Source organism: Haplochromis burtoni, unplaced genomic scaffold (genome assembly GCF_018398535.1).
Source record: "Haplochromis burtoni strain Fernald_Lab_line unplaced genomic scaffold, NCSU_Asbu1 Contig_86, whole genome shotgun sequence".
NCBI lineage: Eukaryota > Metazoa > Chordata > Actinopteri > Cichliformes > Cichlidae > Haplochromis > Haplochromis burtoni.
In genome coordinates this window covers 1,535,781-1,558,569 of record NW_024582447.1, presented here as the reverse complement: position 1 = coordinate 1,558,569, position 22,789 = coordinate 1,535,781, and the positions used below count along the sequence as shown (strand labels likewise).

The following is a 22,789-nucleotide window of genomic DNA, read 5'->3' as shown; positions in this document are numbered from 1 at the left end:
ACTTTGTTTTAAAATGTAGTGCCATATGTAAACAAATATGGCAGGTTTTAAAAAGAAAATGTTGTGGAATGGCAAAAGATAGCAAATAAATTTTCTGCTTGTCTTATTTTTATTTTTTTTTTACATTTTTTTTCTTCCAGACTATCCCAAAGGCATTAACCTTGAATGTCTTTGCAGCTTAATAGCTTTAGTAATCACCTTTTAGTAATAATCCTGTTCTTTTTTTTATTTGAGATATGTACTAAAACAAAAGGTGCCAGCTGTGAGATCACAAAAGAATATTTGTCTTAACTTTTTCAGGGGTATCTGCACCTGTTCAGCTTTCACTGCTGATGGGAGTTATCAAGTGACAGCAGTCACTCTAATCAAATGGCCTCTTTTGTTTTACAAGGGCTGTTTGCTGCTGCGAGACAGTAAAGACATTTTGTTGATTTGTTAGACAACCCCGAGTCTTTCAAAGTTCACGCACAGAACTATGTGCACGCTGCTAATGTGGTGCTTTTTTTGACTGTTCACAGCACTTTGCAAGAAAAGAAAATGTCACTGAAATTAAAGTGATGATGCTTTTTAAAAATGAGATGGATAGTTGTTTTTTTTATTCGTCTTCGAAATGCTGTAAACAGGAAAAAAAAAAAAATCTAAATCTGATGATTATTGGGTCTGCCCAGTGTTTGTTTGTTTTTAAAATAACAGCAAGCATCCTAGGTATACTTGTGCAGTTTTAAACCCCTTGTAGAGCTTTTTTTCTGTTTTTTTCTGTTTTTTTTTTTTGTTTTGTTTTTTGTACTGTTCTCTGGATTTTAGGCTCTCTTTATTTTCTCTCATTATTATACCATCTGTTGTAGAGCTTGTTGTTTATGTATGTGACGATTTATTTTTTCAAACATTACAGTCATTATCAATCTGTAGAAGGAATTTGTGGCCAGTCAAATGCAGATCTGCAGGCTGTTCCTGCTTCTCTATCGCCTCACCCTTGGCCACACCTTTCCTGTGGATCCTCTCTCCTCTTCTTCACTGTCTGTTTACGCAGTTTAATCACCAAACTAATGTGCAATGACACACATTTTTTACAGCATACCGTCACTGTTCGTGTCAGCAGCCGCAGAAAGCCATACTCAGTCTGGCACTTCTTCCCCCTTCCTGCATGCAGTCACTCTGACAGCCTCAGGAAAGCTAGCATTTGCTACAGGTTATGATTAATGGCTTTACTGATTGCTGTTTTTTTTTTTTTTGCCACGAAGACACCTACACACTCCGCTTTGAGCATATATATTTTCTTAGGTGACTAGAGAAGGCGGTAAACCATGACACCCGACGTCACAGTGTTCTGACGTATTTGTGTGCAGTTTAGTCTGACTTGATGACTTCTGAGATTAGTTTCGCCACCAACTCGGTTTTCTGTGCACATAAATCTTTTGCTTTCTGTTTCAAGCATGCACACATTTGTTGTAATAATCCTAATGCTCAGCTATTAAGAGTAATGACGTTATATTAACAGGCTCACCTTTGTTACAAACTACAACTTTGCAGCTCAGTTTTCCCCCTGCTCTCAGTCATCATGATAAAATAAATTCACCAGTCAAGAGTCGTGAGACTGTGGAGAACAGCGTAATGTAGAGCAGCTGTGTGTTTCTCTAATCTCTGTTTTTAATCTGTCTTTTTGTCACCAGACTAAATATAAAGCAGTGGCTATTAAGGCAAGCTAGAGGAGAGATGTAGCACCATTTCCTTCTTGTTTCCTGCTGTATTTGTTCAGCAGATATTCTCCGAGGCAGTTTCCCTCCTCCTTCCGTGTGTAGTGTTATTTCTGTGGGTTCACTGTCTCAGGGGAGCCTTGCCTATAAACACACACAGGCTCATTAGCTTGTGCGTGTGTGGGTGTTTTAATGTTCGGCTGGATGTTTGTTTTTATATGTATCATATGTGCTTATGTGTGCGTTTGTGCGCATGATATCAGAGCATTGGTGAGCCCATAGCTTAAATGTTGTGTGAGTTATTATCTACGTGTGTGTGTGTTTTCGGGCAGCTTCTGCTCATTATTGATAATCGGAGAGCAGAACGTGCTGCTTTCAGGGAGTGAGTTGGCTGAGATATAGACGTGTGTGTACAATCGCACAGCATTTATGTTTGCTGCTGTTTCCCAGCTATAGTTTATGTCGCAGACAGAAATTGTTACCGTTGCTGTATGTAAGGTTTTTCTTTCGTTGTTCGTCCATCCCTAATTTGGCTGAAAGTGTAGCTCCACTCTCTCGTGGCTTGCACTTTAACCAAGTGATGGGTAAAAGTGTGTGTATGTGAATGTGTTTTCTGTGTTTCTTTTTTTCTCTCTCTCTCTCTTTCTTTTTTTTTTTTATTTATTTATTTTTTTAAACCAGGCACAGGCAGGAAAGAATCCAGAAACCTTGTTATGCCAGTCGTTTATTTAGTGGCCTATCTACTTAAAGACCTGACGCTGGAGCTTTCTACCCAGCCTGCCTCAGGAAAATCCCTGACACACAACATAAATCTCTCCCTCTGGCTGCAAACCGCACCGTCATTTCTGTCTAGAGCCTTTTAGTCCCCCCTCAGCCTGTGGGGGTCAGCGCTTATATCCACATGTCAGGGTTAAGCAACTGTGTAGATAAGTCGCTGTAAAGTAAAATTGAGATATACTGTATTTTTTTTGTGTGCTACTTAGAATTTGACAGTTGAGATGCATTAGCATTCACAGAGACCTCTTGGCACAAATTTTAAATTTAATGAGTACTCTTCCGAGCCTTTCTCAGTACTCTCGTACAATAAAAAGTTGTTAGTCGCTGCAGTTGCATATCATTTCTCCTGTCCTTGTAGAATGTTGAGCAGCCCCCTATTATTGGAGCAACCCGTATGTAAGGGATGGGTGACAAAATCCTTTGGCCTCATTCTGCCCCGAAATGTTCTGTGCCAAAGTTTATATTGTGCTTCAGCTGTCTGGGTTGCTCAGACTAAGTGTATATCTTCCAGCAATAAAATTGTATTGTGCAAAATTGCCTCTCTGTATTGCTGTTGCTGCAGGTCAGCAAAGAGACAAACTGTGAATTTTGTGCTTAAAAGACAAATCTTTGTGCGGTCTGCCGGGGACAAATAACACTGTGCTTTGCTCAATATAGCCACATAACAATTGCAAGAAACACAGCTACGCTGCTAATAGACACACTCGGGTGAAGCTTTCGTAAATGATCGGTGTGTTTGATGTAGCCATTTCCAAAGGCACAATACTGGCTTAATTGGCTTGAATAATGTTGATCCACAGTTATCTAAATCCTCTTTGTTCAGTGTTGCTGCTGTTTACTTGGAAACCATAAAGTCACATGACCCGTGATTACCTTATTCACGGGGACTATCAATGCGCAACAAATGACAATCCAGACATAACATTCGGCACTGATTAATAAAGATTAATACACTAATTAATAATGATTAAATTACATTTGTTCCCCAGAGTAAAGAATTTTATATTTCAAAATGTAAACTTATTTTGGTTACTATGTATATAAGACAGCACTCATTAACAGCGCAGGAATAGATTGTGCATGAACATCAAAGGATTTAGCAGTGTAGACCTACTGTTAAATCAAAGATATGTAAGTAAAAATAAGACGGAAGCATAGGGAAACTTTTTTTTTTCTCCCCTCCACAAACAGGGAGGGGTAGCGAGAGACAGCTGTGAGTTGACGATAAGACCCAGAAATGCATACATTTTCATGGCTCAGTCACCCCCACCAGTGCGCGCTATACTTCTGCTCTCTGCTTTAAAAGAAACCCCCGTCTTTCATATGCTTGGCCTGCCAAACCCCTAAACTGTTGAAGTGGAGTGTCGTCTTGGATAAAGTCGTCTGTGCCGTGAATAAAGGGCAGGAATGCATTAAATGCCCAAATCCTTTCGCTTGCAACGGGTACCCAGGCTTTGTGATTGCTGAAGTGCACAGCTTTTAAGTGAAAAGGCTTGTTCCTCGCCCGAGCCTTGTTTCACTCGGCACCGCCACATGTAGGTGTATCTTTGATTGCTGTAGTTTTTTGGATGCGACCGCATTCAGTCTATATTTACCTGAGATCCCAGTCACTCCCCCCTCCCCTGTTTAAAACATGAATTGAGCATTCATGCACGTGCAAGCATGAAGAGGATTATTATTATTTTTAACACTACAGGTTTTTGATCTTAAATCATCCTAAACTGGAAGGACTGGCTCTGTCTCTCTGCAGGGTTGAACATTTGATCATTTTGGCTTGAAGATTAATTGGTGTTGGACTGGATCTGCTTCAGGTGCCAGATAATATCAGGCTAATGCCAGGCATCACAAGGCATCTAAAGCAGCTTTCCTTAGGCAAAGCTGATCACACTGATTGCTCAACCATTATATTTCTTTTGCTTTCACTCCCGCTCTTGACAGTCTCTCACACATGCAGAGTACTTACTGGGACAGATGTGCTCTGCATGGTCAGAGGACGGTTTGCTGTGAGCTACAGGGTGAAGACAAAGCATTTATGGAACATGTCTATTTTTGGGCTCTTAATGGACTTGCTCCCATTCTCTTATGGAGCAGGTCTAGTTGAGTGATGTTCACCTGTCTTAAACCTGATTACAGGATCTCCTGCTGGACCTCTCCATTGTTTTTAATTTTACTCTCGCTCTTCTATTTCCTCTCTCTTTGCTCCAATTTTCATCTCCCTTCCTCTCTGTTTCACTCACTGTGTTTTTCCTCATGCTGTGGTTGAATACATTACCTCAGATTCCAAACTTGACCTACCTCACTTGGCTATTCTTTCTCGTCGTGTGCCTTTTCTCATCACAGGCTCATGAATTGTTTGCCCTAGTTCAGCATGTGCTGCCCCTGTGTGATCATGTTTTTAAACATCTGGCTGGGTAAATACAAGAAAAGCTTCTCTGTCCATGTCTGTGAGTTTGCAGTGGCCAATTGTGATTGGCTGACAGTGTCACAGACACTTAAATAACTCGATACACATAATGGATTTGCTCTCGATCTTTTGCTTCAGTGTGCACATAATTCCCAAGGTCTCCCCCCCCCCCCCCCTTTTTTTTTTTTTTTCTTTTTTTTTTTGGTGCTGTGCCCTGACAGGGATATGGCTTCTGTTTGGGACTGCTAGTCTGACTTCCTGCTAAAGAACCAGTTAGAATCAAAGGTGGCACAGTGACGCTGCCTTTTCTCTTCAAGGCTTGTTGTTTTGTTATATGAGAATGAGATTTTTTGTCATGCTGTGATGTAGCTTCACCTAATTCATCTACATTTTCATTAAATGTCAAGGCCTGAGACGATCAAAATCACGAGGCATTATCTTGAGGATCAATTGGCTTTAAAAATCACCACATGTATGGTTTTTGTTTTGTTACACGATGTCACCATATTTTATTTTGCCGTAACTTTAGATTCAAATTAAATCTACAAGTAAATAAAACCAAGAGTAATCAAGTGGCTTATATCTTAAGGGTAAATTAGGATTTAAAAACACCATATGTATGGTCCTTATGGTCTCTACAGATCACTTACAGTCACATCAGGGTTCCCAAGAGGTTTTCTGCCAAACAAAAATGACCTGTGCGATATCAGAATTTTTTTTTTAAGGGTTTTATTTATTTCCTCATTACATACATGTTTAATTTATAAAATTCTCCAACATAGCAGGAAATCCACTGACCTCTACATTTACCACGTTACCCAGGTGTGTTTAAGTGTCAGGGGCAAAAAACACCCCCTGAAATATGTACGTTCTAGTAATATGACCCCTTGAAATGGACACTGAAAATCAGGCATCTTCTTAAATTTCAATAAAACAAAATCAAATGTGATTTCTTTAACTTCTCACAAACTTTGTCAAAGAGTTTGATGTTATCACATGATGAGGCCGTGTACAAAAAAAGTGCATTTAAGCCAAATGGAGACAGCCACACACTGGCTCAAATAATTGAGCAGATGTTGATTTAAGATTTTTCTTTTTTCCAGATCAGTTTTTTTCTTCCAAGGTCAAGAATGAACATTTCAGTTAATATCCACTCCCTAAACCTCACTGAATATGGGCTCCCATCTTACAGACACTTCCTCTCCCATATTTCTCAGTCCACTGCCTTTTAAAAGCGCTTCACCTGCCCTTCCTCACTCCCACACCCTTCCCTTTAGTTACACGTCTCTAACCATTGCTAAGATCACGGCAAAGATGAGGAGAAATTGTCTCTTTTGCTTGACAAAGGGCAGACAGATATGCAGCCTCAGTCTGTGACATTTTCTTTTTTCACCGCAAAATTGAGAAGAAAGGGCAGAAGCTGAGAGAAACAAAAGAAAGAGAACGATAAAGTGAAATGCTTCTAAAAAAAAAAACCTTAAATTGAGGCAGAAAAGAGCAGCGTGAGTCTAGAAGAATTCAGCTGCACTCTGCTTGCTCAGCACTGTGGTTATAATTCTCCGTCTTTGTATCATCAAACCCTCCGCTGTGCCCTCATCCTGCTCTCAAGGTCAATACTTGTTTCTTCTTGACAGATGTCTGAGTAAAAAAACTAAACAGATATATTATGCTTTCTTCCTGTGTCTATGTGGAGCCACCCCCACAGGTAAATAAACACACAACTCTTTCTGTCAGAGTTGTCTGTGTGAAGAGCTGAGTCAGGTTGGAGATGACACACTGAGCTGGGTGACGTGTGACCATAGTTGCAGGGTTTACTGTGGCATTAGTAGGGTTTTGCATTTAATACCACTTATCAAGAAAAAGTCTCATTCAGCGGCTAACGTCTTTTCTCACTCCACTTGATTGTCTCGTCTTTTTACCCCCGTCTCTTTTCTTTTCCAAGAGGGTGACACCCTCCCAACCCCCATCCAAGATAGTGATCCCACATGCACACTTTGTTACAAAATCAGCCTTTTCTGCCGGGGTGGACAGCTAGACAAATGATTTTGTCGGCCGTGCGAGGCAGGGGGTAATTTTTAGGTGAGCGCAGCGCTTCAGAAAAGAGTTGGCGCACAGAAATTAGAGGTTGTCAAATGCCGCATGTCTCCATTGATGGCCCAGCGCGGCCTCCTTATGTTAATGTGACATTTCAGCAAGAGGAAATAGAATTAGAAGAAGGGGGTGGGGAGGCCGCTGGTGGTTGTTGGATTGCATTGTCACATATGAATACCACCTTTTGTTTTCTTTTGTTATCTTGAAGAAAAAAATAGTTCCCGGATGCAGACCTAGTGTAATAAAAATAAAAATGTAGATATAGGTGTAATGGTACGTGTATTTTTCTTGAATTACCTCATAACAAGAGTGGTTACGATACAGTTACAATAAGGATAATAATACAGAGGATTCTGCTGATACAGTATCGGTACAGTATCTGTCAAATAGAAGCAACAAGCAGGAGATGTTTATTTATTCACTTCAGTTGTGTTGTTATGTTATGTTGCATTCTTCTTTACTGTGTTTTTTTTTGTTTGATTTGTTTTATGCTTGACACTAAACCGAGTTTCTCTTCATTGACTGTTCACAGCATTTGAGTGCCTTTTATTGTTACAGTTGAACTTTTGCCAATCGAGCACGTGTACAGTTTTAAAAAGTTAATGGATTTTTTTGTGTGGATGATTTCTCTGCTGTAGAGAAAACATACCGAATCATGACTCCAAATATGAAATTCATATCAAGCACAGTTACGCCCTCGTATACAGAGAAGTGATCTCTTAAATTAAGTTACAGATCTCTTCTTTAGTTGTCATTGACTTGCTTTTACTGGTGTTGAATAACTCTTTTTTTTTCTCCGCTCATTGTCTTGAGAAGGCTTATAGAACTTGGTTTTAGTTGCACTTTAGTGGTGATTACTTATTTTTAAGGAACGAAATTAAACCTGCTCGTGTTCAGGTTTTTCTGATTCAAGGGTTCTTTAAAACACAATACATGTTGATTTGTCGTCAACTATGTTGCGTTTCCTGTATGTTGTTTTTGTCCTTCTGTCGTGGTCTACTCCCCGTATAATGTGTCAAACCAAAGCTAAGACGTTGCCTGGCTGCTGTTTTGGTTAGGAGTGATGTAATCTGTTTTCTGTGCAAGATACCATGAGGATGAATTCATCTTTGGGAAGGGCTGGGAGTATCTGTGGTCCTCACAGTACTGAGGTCATGTGGTTTGGAAAGGAGTTGGGCCGAGTCTCCTGGCTGCCTGTTTGTACTCTTCCAATGTCTTCTGCAGGTGCTGTCCACACAGCTGCAGACCAGATGTTTTTTAGCTGTGTGCTGGTCAGTGTCTGTGACCTCACTGGTGACAAATTTTTAGTCTCATTGCCATGTCCGGAGATAACTCTTTTTCAGTTTAGCAGTAAAAATGTTGTATCTAGGTGTCTTGTAGGACATAAAGTCAATATATGAGGAAATATTTTCTCCACTGTCCAAAAATTAAAACATTTTGTTGACACTTTTAAACCACAGCAACGGTTGCTGTTCATAATACGAAATTAGATAAAAATGCAGGAAATTTCTTTTCTTCCTGCACCAAGTTTGGAAATGTGTCACAATTATGTGATCCAACAGGAACATTGACGGGTAAAATAAGGATGACTTTATTTTTGACCACTCATTACGTTACTGTGAGTGTAGTAAAAGGTTTCCAACAAGTATTAATCTGCTTAAGATGACAGGAAGAGAAAGACATGCCTGTGAATGTAATTGAGACATCGTCAGGGAAAACTGCTTTGCTGAGATTTGTCGGGACGTTTTTGCCCTTTCTAATGCTGCTATTTTGTCTTTTGTTATAATTGCAAATTTTAACAAGCAGCTGATGATGCAAGTTTCACCCCACCTATCCAGTTTTGCATAGGTGCAGGGTTATGCTTCGCCTGTCATGCATGCCTTACTGAGGGCATCTATAGTTGAGTGTCAGGTTCCCCTGCTGCAGTTTAATATAGAGCTCCCTACTGCCAGAAGGTCTCATGGGTGATGGAAAAAGTGCCTAGCAGCCGCCCCCACTCCACCCTGCACACACGGTTCCTTGAGGCCTCGCCAGCTCTACAATTTAGTTCATGCTGTTTCATACTAGAGGTGGGTGACATGGCCACAAAATGATATCACAGTATTTCAGGAAAAGTTGCAATAGTGATATTTATGAAAATATAGAAAACAAAACTACTGAACAATGTTTTATTGCTTGCAGCTTGCAGGCAGCAGCATTTAGAAGTGCAAGAAATGAAGGGTATTTGTCATTAATGACAAACTGCCTAATTCAAAGTGTGACTCTATTGGGGGAAAAAAGGTGTCAGTGTCTTGGGTTGAGCTTTTTAACATTGCTTAAAGGTCTCCTTTACAACCATGTACCTGCTACAGTAACATCCATTCACTGTTTGCTCTTCTTGTCATATGGAATGCAACCACTGAGTTCTCTAGCAATGCTTGGTTGACTCATTTGTTTACTTTGGGGTCACATATGACCATCTGCTAGAATGTGCTCCTCACGTGCCTTCTTAGCCTGGTTGTACTCGAAGGCGTGTTTTCCTGTACGTGCTATGGTGGAGAATGTTGAAGTAGCTTAGTTTTATGTGCCAAATCATCATCAGAGGTTTGCTGTCAAACATGTAAGAGCTTGTCTTGTTGTGCACGCTGGGGGAAGGTAAACACTGTCTTACTATGTCAGTGATAGTGTTATATGACAATTAATTTTTTAACATTTTGTCACATTAACTTGTATACCAGTGTTATCGCAGATCATATGATTATGGCACAAACGTCAAAGTGCGTCGTCTTTGCACTTTTGGATTCACTATGACCGTACTCTGAGGGTAACCTGGAAAGCAGAAATATGCCCTGCAGCAGCTGACCCTCGTTTCACTGTCACATACCAGGACTTGCAGATACACTGGTTTGATTGTATGCATCGGGCTACACATGGAGTAAAAATGGGGTGTGCTTGAACATGTGTATGAGTGAGTCGGCAGCATGTGCGTGTGGAAGAGAGAGAGGTCCATTAGTTTTATCTGACAGGGGGATCAGATCTAAAGGCGGCATATACTTAAGCCTTAGTGATTCCCCTGTATCTGGTCTCCTGCTCAGGCTGCTCTGTTAGAGAACAACCTCTGAGGGGAAAGAACAGAAAGTCGGTGGCCTTAACCTGTAAATAGTGCAGTGTTTAACTTTTGTCTCCGGCTCATAGACTAACTTGCACACAATCACAGATTTGTTGTTTCTACTCAGAGCAGTTTGTAGTAGGAAAAAATGCCATTTTCTGTAGAAAGCAGGAAACATTAATGCTCACATGTTTTTATACTCAAAGGCTGTGTTAATATTAGCCAAGTTACGCAGTTGTTTATCTGTAAAAGACAAACATTACGCAAGGCAAAGATTTGTATGCTACATTAGGCTTTTCCCCATAAGTCAAAATCAATATGACAGTGATATATCTAGCACCGTTCTTTTTAAGTGTCACTGCTCTGTTTTTATGCAGTTGCTTACCGCACTTTACATATTTTTGTCTTTCAGAGATCAACAGAGTGCGTAAAGACATGTACAGCGACACAGTGAATGGCCTTGTGGACAAACACCCACTGGAGCTGCCCGAACCAGTCGGACCCATCGTTCACCTGCAGGAAAAACTGTTTGTGCCTGTCAAAGAGTACCCAGATGTGAGTACCAGGGTTACACGTCTCTCACATTTGCTGTTGCATCACATTGCTAATAATATCAGAGCATTTGCCTGAATGGTTGCTGGATTAATATTTAGACTGGAGCCAGAGGAAAGTGTATTAAAGAAGAAATCTTAATCTCATCGAGAAACTAGATTTTATTTTTCATATAAGTTCATGTTAACAGATAAAGACATTCTTTCACACACTGGTCCTTGTGCAGAAATACCTCTACACACACTGTTGGTCCTCTTGCCTTAGGCCATGTGTCTTTGTGATGTGTCATCATGGGAACGACAGCTGCTGATAGTTCTGCAGTCTGTCAGCACTGAAGACATATCTCATGACTGTTGTAAGCACTTGCTCACTGCTCATGCACTCTGCTCTCAGTTCTGTTCTTTTGCCTTTCGGTTTTTTGCTCTTTTTAAAAAATATATTTTAGTTGATAAACATGCAGTCCTTGACTTGTTCTTTTTACTTTATTAGCTGCCCGACTTACACTGTGTGCACCAAGTTGTTAATGTACTACTGATACAACTTTGTCAGACTGCACACTAATTTGGTCCCGGTCTGTGGAAAACGCAGCATGCTGGGGTGTTTATGAGCCAACTCAGCAGCAGATTAGTGCTGCGAGAGAAAGCGGGGGATTGAAAAAAGAAGCATCAAGAAAAGTAAACTGCAATTTCATAAATATTCAGTAAAAGGGAATGAAAATCTTTTAGAGTAACCACTTGATTTTTACTGTGATGGAGAGATGGATACACACAGTTGGGGCAGGGGGGGAAGCAGCACACGGTGGAGGTACCATGGTGTTTCTAGAGATGAGGAGGATGGTGGCAGCACAGAGCAGAGTGATGTGTGTCTGCGTGTAAAGCTTTGGGACGTGTGTGTAAGGCTTTTACCACAGTCGGCCACATTTATGTGCTCATGTTAATCTTTGACGCACACATGAATGATTGTGTCACGTCCTGAGAAGCAGCGTTTCTCTTCATAATCCCAGCAGCTGGCAGCAAGGAAATGAATGGAGGGAGGTGACGAGGATAAGAGACACCGTAGAGCAGGCCAAGGCTCAGTCGGGCATGGATTGCATTTTCCCCCTGACAGAATTGATAAAAGGCACCAGGGACTGGCTAGGATCAGCTTAGCTCCATCTCACCCTGAGACCAGGCCCAGCGTCTGCGCTCAGGCTCTTAAGGGACTTCCAGCCAGTTTAAGTGACCCTTAAGTGTTTGCCTTGTAATTGTGACATGTGTGGTCATAGCTGATGTGCAGTTGCCTATAAGAGCATGGTGGTCGTCTTAGTGAGATCATCGACTGTGACATGCTGTTTAGAGATGATGCCTGCTTTCAGTTACTGCAGAAGTTTCTGTGTTCTTTGTGTGTGGGTTTTGTACTGCACATGAATGCAATTTTTTATTTTATTTTATTTTTTTTTAAGCGAAGAAGTTCAATAAAAATGTGTGAAGCAGTGGGTGCCACCTGTGACTGTAGAGATGCTAATGAAATAACACACACACAATCTATTAAAAGTGCAGCATCCGCAGATGACCCTTGGTGTACCCTTCACTCGCTTTGCTGCACTGCTTTGAGCAGAGCAGGGCTGTAACTCTTGTATTCTGTTTATAAGCTGTTTGGAAAGCTACTAAATTAATTAGGCTTCCCCCTGGTGGTCAAGATGACTCACTGATGACCTTATCAGACACAAATTAGCACACCCACTGACATGCACATAAAGAAGTGTGAGCACAGATGAACACTGAAACTCAGTGACACAAAAATAGGACATTTTTCAAATTATTTGTTTTCTGCTTTCATTTGGTGAACACATTCAAGCATGGCCATTCAGTCTGTCAGCAGGGAAAGAGGACAATGGCAGACTTACTGTTAAATTTAGATGTGATGACTGCAGTTGGGAGAAATCAGCAGCAAGTCCAGATTAAATGATTGTTATTTTATTTATTTATTTATTTATTTATTTTAGCTCTCCTGTTTGGAACACGTGCAAAACTTCCTCAGCATGATTGCCAAATCATATTTGTGTAGGTGCCAACAGTAATCTTGTGCCAGATATGTAATTTTTTTTTAAGGCTACCAGTTGAAGTTGAAGAGTAGTCATCCGTTTGATTGTGCTGCTGCTCTCGCTGCTGTTTAGGATTTTTAAGTTAGTGGACAGAGAGGAAATGAAATCTGGCATTGACTATTTGAGCAGCAGACAATAGGAGATAAAGTGTTGCTGCGCGTTAAACTGATTTCCCAATAAAACAGTTAAAATGGTTGTCTTAACACGGAGAGACAGCGGTTCTACAGTTTGTGCTTTTAAAGATGATAAAAAGAAGAAGCCTTTAGTCTTTTAAGAAAAAGGGGGAGGAAGCACGAGAGGATAGAAAAGAAGCAAAGGGAAAAATGTCCCTTTTATCCCCATCTGCCCACTTCTAACGGATAGGAAAGTGTAATGAAAGATTATTAGACTGGGGAATTTCACCATCCTTTTTACATTTCTGTCTGATTTCCCAGAGTCCTCCCACTGAAAATCCATGTATGTGTGGCTTGCTGATACAAGTCTAGGCTCTCCCAAGAAAACGGAGAATGATGTTCCAAGTCTCCTGTTTTGTGTTGTTGGCATCTACTCACCTGCCGTGGAACATTTGTCATCATTCATGCCGTTTCCCCATCTGTGGAACTCTTGGCATCTACTTTTTCTCCTCTCAGTTTTCACTTCCATTTAAAAACTCCCTTTATTCATACTATATCCTTAGGCTGAGGTTACGCGCTCTCTTACGCTTTCTCTGTCAGATCACCTATGTTTACCCTGCTCAGGTTTCACCAGTAGATAATTAGATTGTCCTGGTGCCTGGATGCAGTGCGGCATGTCAATTCTACCAAAATAACTTGCCTCGCCAGCACACTCCTACTCTAATTCCCTTAAGTGTGTCCCTCTTCTGGCCCGTGTGCCCCACATCTGTCTGTAAATGTGTTTGTGTATGCGTGCGCCTCCATCACTCAGTCTGCCTGCGCGTCTGTCTCCCCCACCCCCTCGCCATTCTTCAAAGTCAGCCATTTCCCGATGTCGTCAGCGGTGCAGAACACTGCGAAGCGTCACTGTGGTGACTGCATCTTGACTGACAGCTGAGTCGCAGGCTATCTGATAACTTCAACCTTCAATTAAATGCTATCTGTGGCTCCGCTTCTCTTCCAAGCACACGCTCGCATACACATTGATAGGCAGCTGACTGACAGCTCAGCATGTCATTTCCGTTGACCTTGAGGCGTCTGATAGGATGTGTGACATATCTTTTTAAGATGGTGTCTGTCTCCACTTTATTCCCAGTGTATTTGTATGTGCCAACTCTTAAATGCCCAGGTGGGTTGTGGGCAGGTCACCTGGTGTTGAGAAATGCTTAGGACTGAAAACACACGCGAGAGGTGGGGGGAGACACCTCTGCTGTGCTGACTCTGTGAAATGAGACCCTCAGTTGGATGTAAGCTGTTGAGCAAGTGGTAAACAGGACCGTCTGAACTTGTCACAAGCTCGGGGGCATCCACAAGACGAAAATGATCACTTGTATAGCGAAAATTGTTTATTTAAAAAAAAAAAGGGGGAAAAAACCTAGCTAGGGACACCCTAGCTAAGTCTCTGCTGTTGGTCTTTTCTGTTTGTCTAGTGTTCTGGGTGTTGTCATGGCACTTAAGGTTGTTTACCTCAGTAATGAAATCCTTTTAAGCCCCTGTCCCATTTCCACTCTCTCACCACACCAGCTGTCTCCAAACCAAAGAACCTCACAGGAGCAGATGTTTGAAGTCCATGCGAGTTTCTATTTTTTCTTATTTTTTAAAGTTTCTAAAAGCAAATTAGTCGATCTGTAAACCGCAAATAACTCGTCTCCTTAATAGAAGCAAATATTTTCTCTCCTTATATTTGGAGAAAGCACCGGGGGGATCACCAGCCTTTCATTGTTCCAAAGAATTTAAGCTTCAAATGAGGTTTTTAACTGTTAATCTTTTTGCAAATAAGAAAAAAAAGACAATAGAAAGATACTATATTTTCTATACATTGATGAGTTGGTTTAAAAAAAAAAAAAAGGGAGAGAGAGGGAGAAAAAGTCCATTAACTATTTGAATTCTGGGTGTGTTTGTGTGTGTGTGTGTTCATGTGTTCTGTTGGATCATGGTGCTTCACTGCAAGGCACCCAGATTTGCGAACAGCAAAGAAAGAGGCTCTGGTGGTTTGAGCAGACAGAATGTCCTGGCCCTCTCTCTTTCACTGCGGAAAAATTGCCCGGCCAAACCAGCCAGGTCCCTTCACAGGGAAAGTCATTAAGCTTGCTCCCATGAGGGTGTCATCACTTATCATGCCAGCTCCTGATATCCTTCTGACCCCCTTAAGTCATTACGAGTCCTGGAAATGTACCGCCCCGCACCTCACCTCGACACACTGGTAGAGCGGCAGAGAGGAGGATTTTGATAACTATAGCTAGCCAGCCATGCGTGATGCTGATAATTTGATGAACGGATGGTTTTCCAGTTAGCCGTTTGATAAGAAGGTAATTACAATAATAATTTAAGCAGCGAGAACTCTATTTGTTGTTGTCAGTTAAAATGACGAAGAGCAAAAGTATAAGCTATTAGACGTGCTTCCGTTACCGCACTAATGCCAGCTTGTGTAGCAGCAGCTTGTGCTTGCATACTTTGGGTGGATGGTGCCACGTGCTGCTTTGGCCCGTCCGTCTGTGCATCATTAAGCTGACAGATACGGAGGGTGAAAAGTGAGAATCAAGGACAAAATGAAGCAGGTCGACCACACCGGAATCAAAGACTGCACTGCACTGTCGTGTCAGCTTGTATCAATAGTGCTACACTACCTGCATACATATACTAGATCACACTGATACAGGATTTTTGAGCAAATACTAATATCCATGCCTTTGACTTAAAAAAACAAAAAAACAGAGATAGCTGGCAAGACCTGTCCTGTTTGGACTCTGGCTCAGGTAATAGAGCGTTTCGTCTAACAATCGTAAGGTCAGTGGTTTGATCCCAGAGTGTCCAAGTCACCCCTGATGGGTCCATCAATTTGCATGTGTGCGATAACTGGAAAGCACTTGAAGGCACTGAAAAAAGCACTGTATCAATGTGTGGGAGAAAATCACTTTTAATGCTTGAAGAGTGCTGTGTAAGTACCAGGATTTTACTGCTGAACAAAAATCTTGGATGTAAATATCAACTATACTAATTTGATATCTGTGTCAGTACCAACATTATTTGTTTTATTTTTTATTTTTTTGAAAGAGAATCTCCTGAAGGAATCAACAATTTATTGGAAATAGCTCATAATGAGAGACACTGCTGGGAGATCTAATACGCCAGGATAAATGCTGGATATCAACATCAACATTACCGAAAACTTAACAGGAAGTTGTTGCATCACAGGGTGTTGCTAGAAGCAGATCAGGCTATGAATGTGTATGACTAGCTGTTATCAGTTACATGGTTGGCTGTCATATTATGAATCAGTACAAGTGAGTAAAGAAGCTGATGGCTAATCAGCTGATGCAAGTGTGATTTCACAGCTTTACCTGAATTTGCATAATTCTGTTAAACTGAATGGATATTGGTGAGATGTAACTAACCGGCATCAAGTTTTCCTGAGAAAGCTAGCATCACACGAATAACAGTAATCCACATCTTTCTCGGTCTTCTATTGATTCATTGTGATTATGTAACGTTTAACCATAGGGGTGAGGCTGAATGTAACTGAGCATGTTTCTACTTGTTTATTTTTTATCCCAGCTTCTTGTTTATCTAAAGGGTTACAAACTTTGCTCGCTGCTTTCTTTACTCACATCTTCCAAACTTTGAGCCAATATCAATCTTTATGCTTTCCATCTCTCCGTCCTCACTCGTCTGTATTTCCACCCTGCCTGCAACCCCGAAATAAACCCAAACAGAATTATCAAAGGAGCTATGGATTAGGCACTAAATGCTGGGTGTGCTGAATGGAGAGCTTTGAAGTCTGTAGGGCTTTGAGGCGTAAATGTCACCACTGGAATCTAAGTCTAATTTTCACTCCTTCATCAGCCTATGGCCTTGTCCTCTGTCCCTCCCAAACATCAGGTATGCAGGTTTCAGTAGTTTATACACCCGTCTGCTCCATTTCATATTCCTTCTATACTGTTTTTTTGGCAGGGGTAGGGATCAAGCAGTAGTGTGAAGGTAAATATGATGGATTATTTCAGTGATGCAACACTAGAGCCCAAAGATAAATGAGTGACTAAAAGCAGGGAGGTTGTCTGTGATTAAATGAAAAACCTGTCCACTACAGGGGTGGGGGTCACAGATAAGCAAAGGAAACGCCAACGTCCTGACAAAGAGGAAAAGGAAGCCCGCAGAGTTTCCAGAAGCTATGAATGGATACAGAAGGGAGGATATGGAAACAAAAGGGATGTATTTTACCAACTAAGCGGGCTGGTAACCTCTGTAAAGCCTCCATAAACTGGATATCATTGTTTCGCAATAATGCTTTCAGACTTTGAGGGAGGTTTAGAGTAAAGTAAGTGAAAAGATGGGGAGAGATGATGGTGCCTGGTGTAACCAGGTTCCTCCTTTCCATGATGCATTGCACTGAATGAACTATTCCTCATTTCCATAAGCCCAGCAAGGCTGGTTAATAAGTGATTGGTATTCTGCTCCTGGCCTTGCCCGGCTCTTCGATAAGCCTTCCACGCACACAGTCAGAACCCTCAGCATGATCTCATTTCCTGTCTCCCCACCACCACAAACAAACGCCGTCAAAGGCACAATTGTTCTGCTTCTGTGAGCATTGTTGGTGGAACTGCTGTTTTTTCTCAGTAGTTCACACAAAACCAGAATGCCCGTGCACACAAACCCGTGCAGCTCTGTATGCCGAGGGTGTCTGTAAGAGTTCACCCCATACATTGTGTCACACACGCTCACAAACACACAGTGACAGAGACGTAGATGCACACAGCATAACCCGCCTGTGGAGTAGCGATAACTGGGACTAAACAAAGGCCCTTTAATGTCAGTGTAAGCCTTTGTCCTGGAGGGGGCTTTGTGAGTATGAATGTGTGCGCATCTGTATGTCTTTGTGTTTACACATGAGCTATGTGTGAATACTGTATATGTTTGTATTTGTATTTTGTTGTTTGTTTGTTTGTTTTTTGTGGGGGGGGGGGGGGTGAAACTTTGAGAAAACTCGGATAACGTGACACTGAACTCAAGAACTGAAGAGAAGACTTTGTCCTCTAAGGGTTCCATTGCAATTTTCTACTACTGTAAATAATCGAGCCCAACCCCCCTCCTTTTTCTTTTTAGTGAGGAAAATCATAGATCTGTTGACGATAATCAATAATAAAGCTCTGGAAGTCCAGACGAGAAAAATGATGGCTCCCAGATGTTTTTTAAGTCTGCAGAAGCACGGAGTTGATTTAACAGCAGGAAGACAGAAAATGAAAGCTAGCTTGATAGTTTAGCAGGCCCGGGTGAAGACTGGATAGTGCATTTGGCAGTCAGGGCACAGTATCCGTCCTTCTCCCCTGTCTGGCTGTACTGAGTGTAGTTCCTGGCAGAGTCGAGGGCCCTGTACCCTTCTGATAACTCACCCGCTTGGCTGTTCATTGTCTCTACATTCCAGTGGCTGAAAATGGAGGTCGTTTTTTTGTAAAAGCATATCAACATCCATGAAAAGAGTGTCAAACCCTCACTGCAGACCAGGGAGCAAAGCGAGCCATCCACTACAATTAAAATGCTGAGCTTTATTCTGTTACTGAGTAAATGTGGCTTCACTCTTTACAGCGGTGTTATTTTTCAAATTGCAAAGTTTAAATATGATAGGTGGCTGCTTTGTTGAAATGCTCGCGTAGTCACATCACAGCAAAAAACTGAGGTGTACTGCCAGCTTAACATATATAAGTATTTTTGAAACTTACAGGAAGAAAAGTGAAGTGTGCAAGCAATATATGGACATGTGAGACAAAGCCAGACGAGGCACGTGGCGTTTAAATAGCTGTGCAGAGTGCTCGCTGGGTTTTCTGCTTTTCCACCAGTCTTACTCAGCTGTACACAGGAACCCCTGCAACTCAATAGAGACAGCACCACCGCAAGAGGGCCTGGGGCCATAACAATCCGCACACTTCTTTTATCTGCAAGGACCCGTCAGATGGAGTTGAGTAGTTAGCTTGTCTACCTGCACAGTGTGAAAAATACGAGAATGCGCCGGTGCTGGCCTTTCTTACTCATAATCATTTCCCAAGTAGTGGTAAAACAAGATGTGGCATCATCTCTAACTTTTTCCTTTCTTTATTTCTTCCTGATTTCCTCCTTCATGTCACTGCTCTCTGACAAACACAGCATAATCATGTTCACATTGTACACCTCTGCTGTAAAAAGGTGAGTGGTTCGACTAGTTGCCACCTCAGAGTTTTAATCAGATATCCTCCTACCCCCTTCTATAATCCGATGATTTAAGCTTGGTGTGTAATATATATGTATTTAATATATTCACGGTGAATAAATCTGTCAGTTTTGGGACTGATGGGTTATATTGTAGGTTTTAAGGCCAATTGGAGCTGTCACATGTCATATCTGCACAGAAATCTACATATACATTTAGATTTTTTTCTTTCTCTTTAACCTTGTATGCGATAAAATGAGAGAAAACATTTTTCAAATATGTCACCACTGTTGTTAGCAGAGTGTAACACACATCACTGTAGCTTGAGTTTAGTGGGTTAGAAACTGTGTGTTTGTGTGGTATGTGTAGGAGTACCACAGTACTCAGGGTTCACCCTCGTCTGCAGCGGGAGCTGTGATGCAGACAGACAGCTCTCTCTTCTGTGCTTCTCGAGGCTGTGCATGCATGTGTGTGTTTACGTACAAGTCAGAAGCAGGCCACCATACCTGGTTGGTGGCTGACCTCCGAGGACAGGTGTCCTTACATCCTTCAGCTGGCACACACACAAATGTAGCCCCTGTGCCAGTTTCCTGCATTCGAGTTAACCAAACAGACAGTTGCCTTGTGACAGAGAAAAGCACGCTTGCAGCCTGTGTAGCAGCACGCCATGATCGTCTGTGGGAGACTCCAGTCACAGGGTGTGTCTTTCCTGTTAGAGACAGGCCAGGGATGCAGGCAAAACCCACCGACAGGGACTAGAAAAACAAAAGGCCCGGAGTTTTCGATTGTCCTCAGTAGCATTTATGTTGTTTAGGGGAAATACTGGCAACATCACATTAAATTTGTAATCCCTCTGTAATTAAATGTGACTCCTCTGATAGCCTTTTGGATTTTGCAGAGGCACTGGTGCGGTGGCGTGCGCAAGCAGATGTGACTGCGTTTTAAGAATTTAATGCTGTGGTGTCACAGCTCATTGCGACAGCCCAAGAGACGAATAGTTGTGCTTCTGATTGTCAAGGAAAGCTTTCCGCTATGGCAGTGAGCATTTTCAGGTAGAAAAAGAAGGGGGGAGGGGGCATCTCTTACCCGTCATGCTCTCCACCAGCATACGTTATTGAAACCTGGGTGGTTTGTTTACCTTTTTATACATCACTGTGCTCCTCCTTACCCTCTGTTTTCGTTCTGGCTGAAAATTGATTTGGATTATTCCAACATGTTTTCTCTTTATCCTGTTGGAAACCAGTTTCATGTCAAGAGGATTATGTTGGCAAATTTGTTTCCTTGTGGTACAAAGCTCCACAGCCACTCACCAGTGAAAGGGGGGGCCATGATAATAAAATTGTGTCAAAACACACTGCCATACTTCACAACCCCTAGCACACTTTCCACCTCAATTTCCCTTGTTCTTTTTCCACCATGCCCACCCAAACTACACCCTGTGTAGTTAATATTCTATTTTTTGTTTGAGATCATTTTGACATCTATTGGGGCAAGCCAACCTCACTGTCGTCTGTGATTGTGCTCTCATTGTGGTGAAGGGACAAAAAATACAACCAGTGCAGCTATTTTAACAGTTTCCAGTCAAATAGGTGGGAAAAAACTGAAAAAAAAAAGAGGAACTGTGTCTGCTGGTTACCAACTTTTCCTTTCCTACATTTAGCAGACAGCAGATTGTTTGTGTAAGACAAGGGGGAAAAAATCTATTTTGGGTTAAGCATGGCCTGGTAGATCACAGAAAACACATGATGGACGGCACCTGCACGCGTACTTGCTTAAGTGAAGTGGACATTACACTGCATAGGGAACTGGCAGGGTGGGGTCAGTTTAATATCCTGTCAGACTGATATGGACTTTTGTGTTCTCAGACACAAATCCTCCAGTGTTGTTGTCGAGAAAAGTTCAGGTTTGTAGTGCAGGTGTGAAAATGGCTCCTGAAAGGCTGAAAGAGGGTAGTTTTGGCTGTGCGTGTAGTCTTTGTAGCAGAGGCGTGATATCCAACAAAGCTGAGGTCGTGCTTTTTGAAAGCTCATGGAAACTGCTTATTGCTTATGAAGGGTTTCTCTGAGGTAAATAAAATGTAAATTTTTCTGTCTTTTATGTGTCTGTATATAGACTCACAAGGTTTTTTTTTTTTTTTTCCCTCTCTCTCTTTCTGCAGTATAACTTTGTGGGGAGAATCCTTGGCCCGCGGGGACTCACAGCCAAACAGTTGGAAGCAGAAACGGGATGCAAAATCATGGTGCGAGGAAAAAGCTCCATGAGAGACAAAAAGAAGGTAAGATCATCAGTGGCAGTGTGCCTGGTATATACAAGAGGAAAACTCATATTTTTTTTAATTTTCACACAATATTGCGAAAGTTTCTGGGCCAGTGGTCACACAAAAAGCTTCCCTCTGGTCTTGAAGAAACATGAAGCAGACACATGCTTAGCTAATGCCCAGTGGCTGCATCCTGATATCTGATAGTGCTGTTTGCAAAACGCTGCGCAGTGGAAAGTATTGAAGCCAGTAGTAAACCAGTCGGCCAAGGCCAGGAGCAGCCACTATTTCTGGATATACCGAGCTGACTTTGGAGACACATAAGGTCTCTACATATCCACAAAGGACTGAAGTTATGCAAAACAATGCCACCTTTTGCATTATTTTATTTACAAACTGTGCTCTTTAGGTAAATAAAATGAAATGATGTGAAACATTTTGAGCCCACAGTCATAAAAGACCTGGAGTATTGATGTTGTCTCTCTGTGCGAGTGACATGGACACGATTACTCCAACGAGACGACGTAGGATTTTCAAATTGATATACCATAGGTGTGTGTCCTAAAAATCTCAGACGCGGTCAAAGTCAGACGCCAAGTTTGCTGAAATTCCTATCATAACACAATCCCAAAGTATGGCTGACAACAAGACAACAGCAACAAAAATGCACCCTGAAGTAAGATTTCAAGTCTGTCAGATCAGGTTTAGTGATGCCCTTAAAATAAGAATACTTTATTAATCCCTGAGGAAATTGTGTGGAAGTTAATATAAGGACAAATTGACAGTTTTAAGATGTGTTGTTTCAATTAACTGCAAATTTTGCCCATCTGCCTCAAAGCCTCCTATAAAGGCTGCTTTTGACTGTATTTAATTAACTCATTATTTATATCTCATTTTTAAATTTTCCTTTTCTTTGTGTTCCCAATTGCTCATCATCATATCGGTGACTCTTTAGGTACACCTTGCTAGTACCAGATCAAGCCCGCTTTTGCTTCAGTAACAAGGCACTTTTACCCAGAGAACTGCCTCTCACTTTGTATTTTGTCTTTTTCTGACCAATTTCTGTAAACACTAGAGATTGCTATGTGGGGAAATTCCACAGATCAACAGTAGATCAACAGTTTCTGAAATACTCACACCAGCCTGTCTTGACAACAACAAACATTCCAGTTTCAAAGTCACTTAAATCACCTTTCTTCCCCATTCTGGTGCTCAGTTTGAACTTCACCATGTTGTCTTGACCCAACTAAATATTTTGAGCTGCTGCCATGCGATTGGCTGGTTAGATATTTGGCTTAACAAGCAGTTAGACAGGTGTACTTAAAAAAGTGACCAGTGCATTGACACAGTGTGATGAAAGCAGCTGTAATTTAACAGTTGCAGAAATGTCTTTTGTCCATGTCCAAATACTTACCTTTCTCCTACATTAAAAAAAAAAAAAAAGTCCAACAGTTACAAAATAGTCCAATAGATCATACAGATTCCAGCTGAGTCATATGTTAGAGGATCCAGT

The 22,789-nt window shown here is 41.5% G+C and overlaps 1 protein-coding gene across 5 annotated transcripts in view; it reads left to right on the top strand.

Annotated features, from left to right (window-relative positions):
* qkia (QKI, KH domain containing, RNA binding a) overlaps positions 1–22,789 on the top strand; it is a 79,738-nt gene that overhangs the window by 20,288 nt on the left and 36,661 nt on the right. For all 5 annotated transcript variants that reach the window (XM_005925644.3, XM_042222471.1, XM_014334632.2 and 2 more), the window contains exons 2-3: positions 10,467–10,609; positions 21,178–21,294. In XM_005925644.3, the coding sequence (XP_005925706.1) occupies positions 10,467–10,609; positions 21,178–21,294 (260 nt within the window). The remainder of the gene's footprint in view (positions 1–10,466; positions 10,610–21,177; positions 21,295–22,789) is intronic.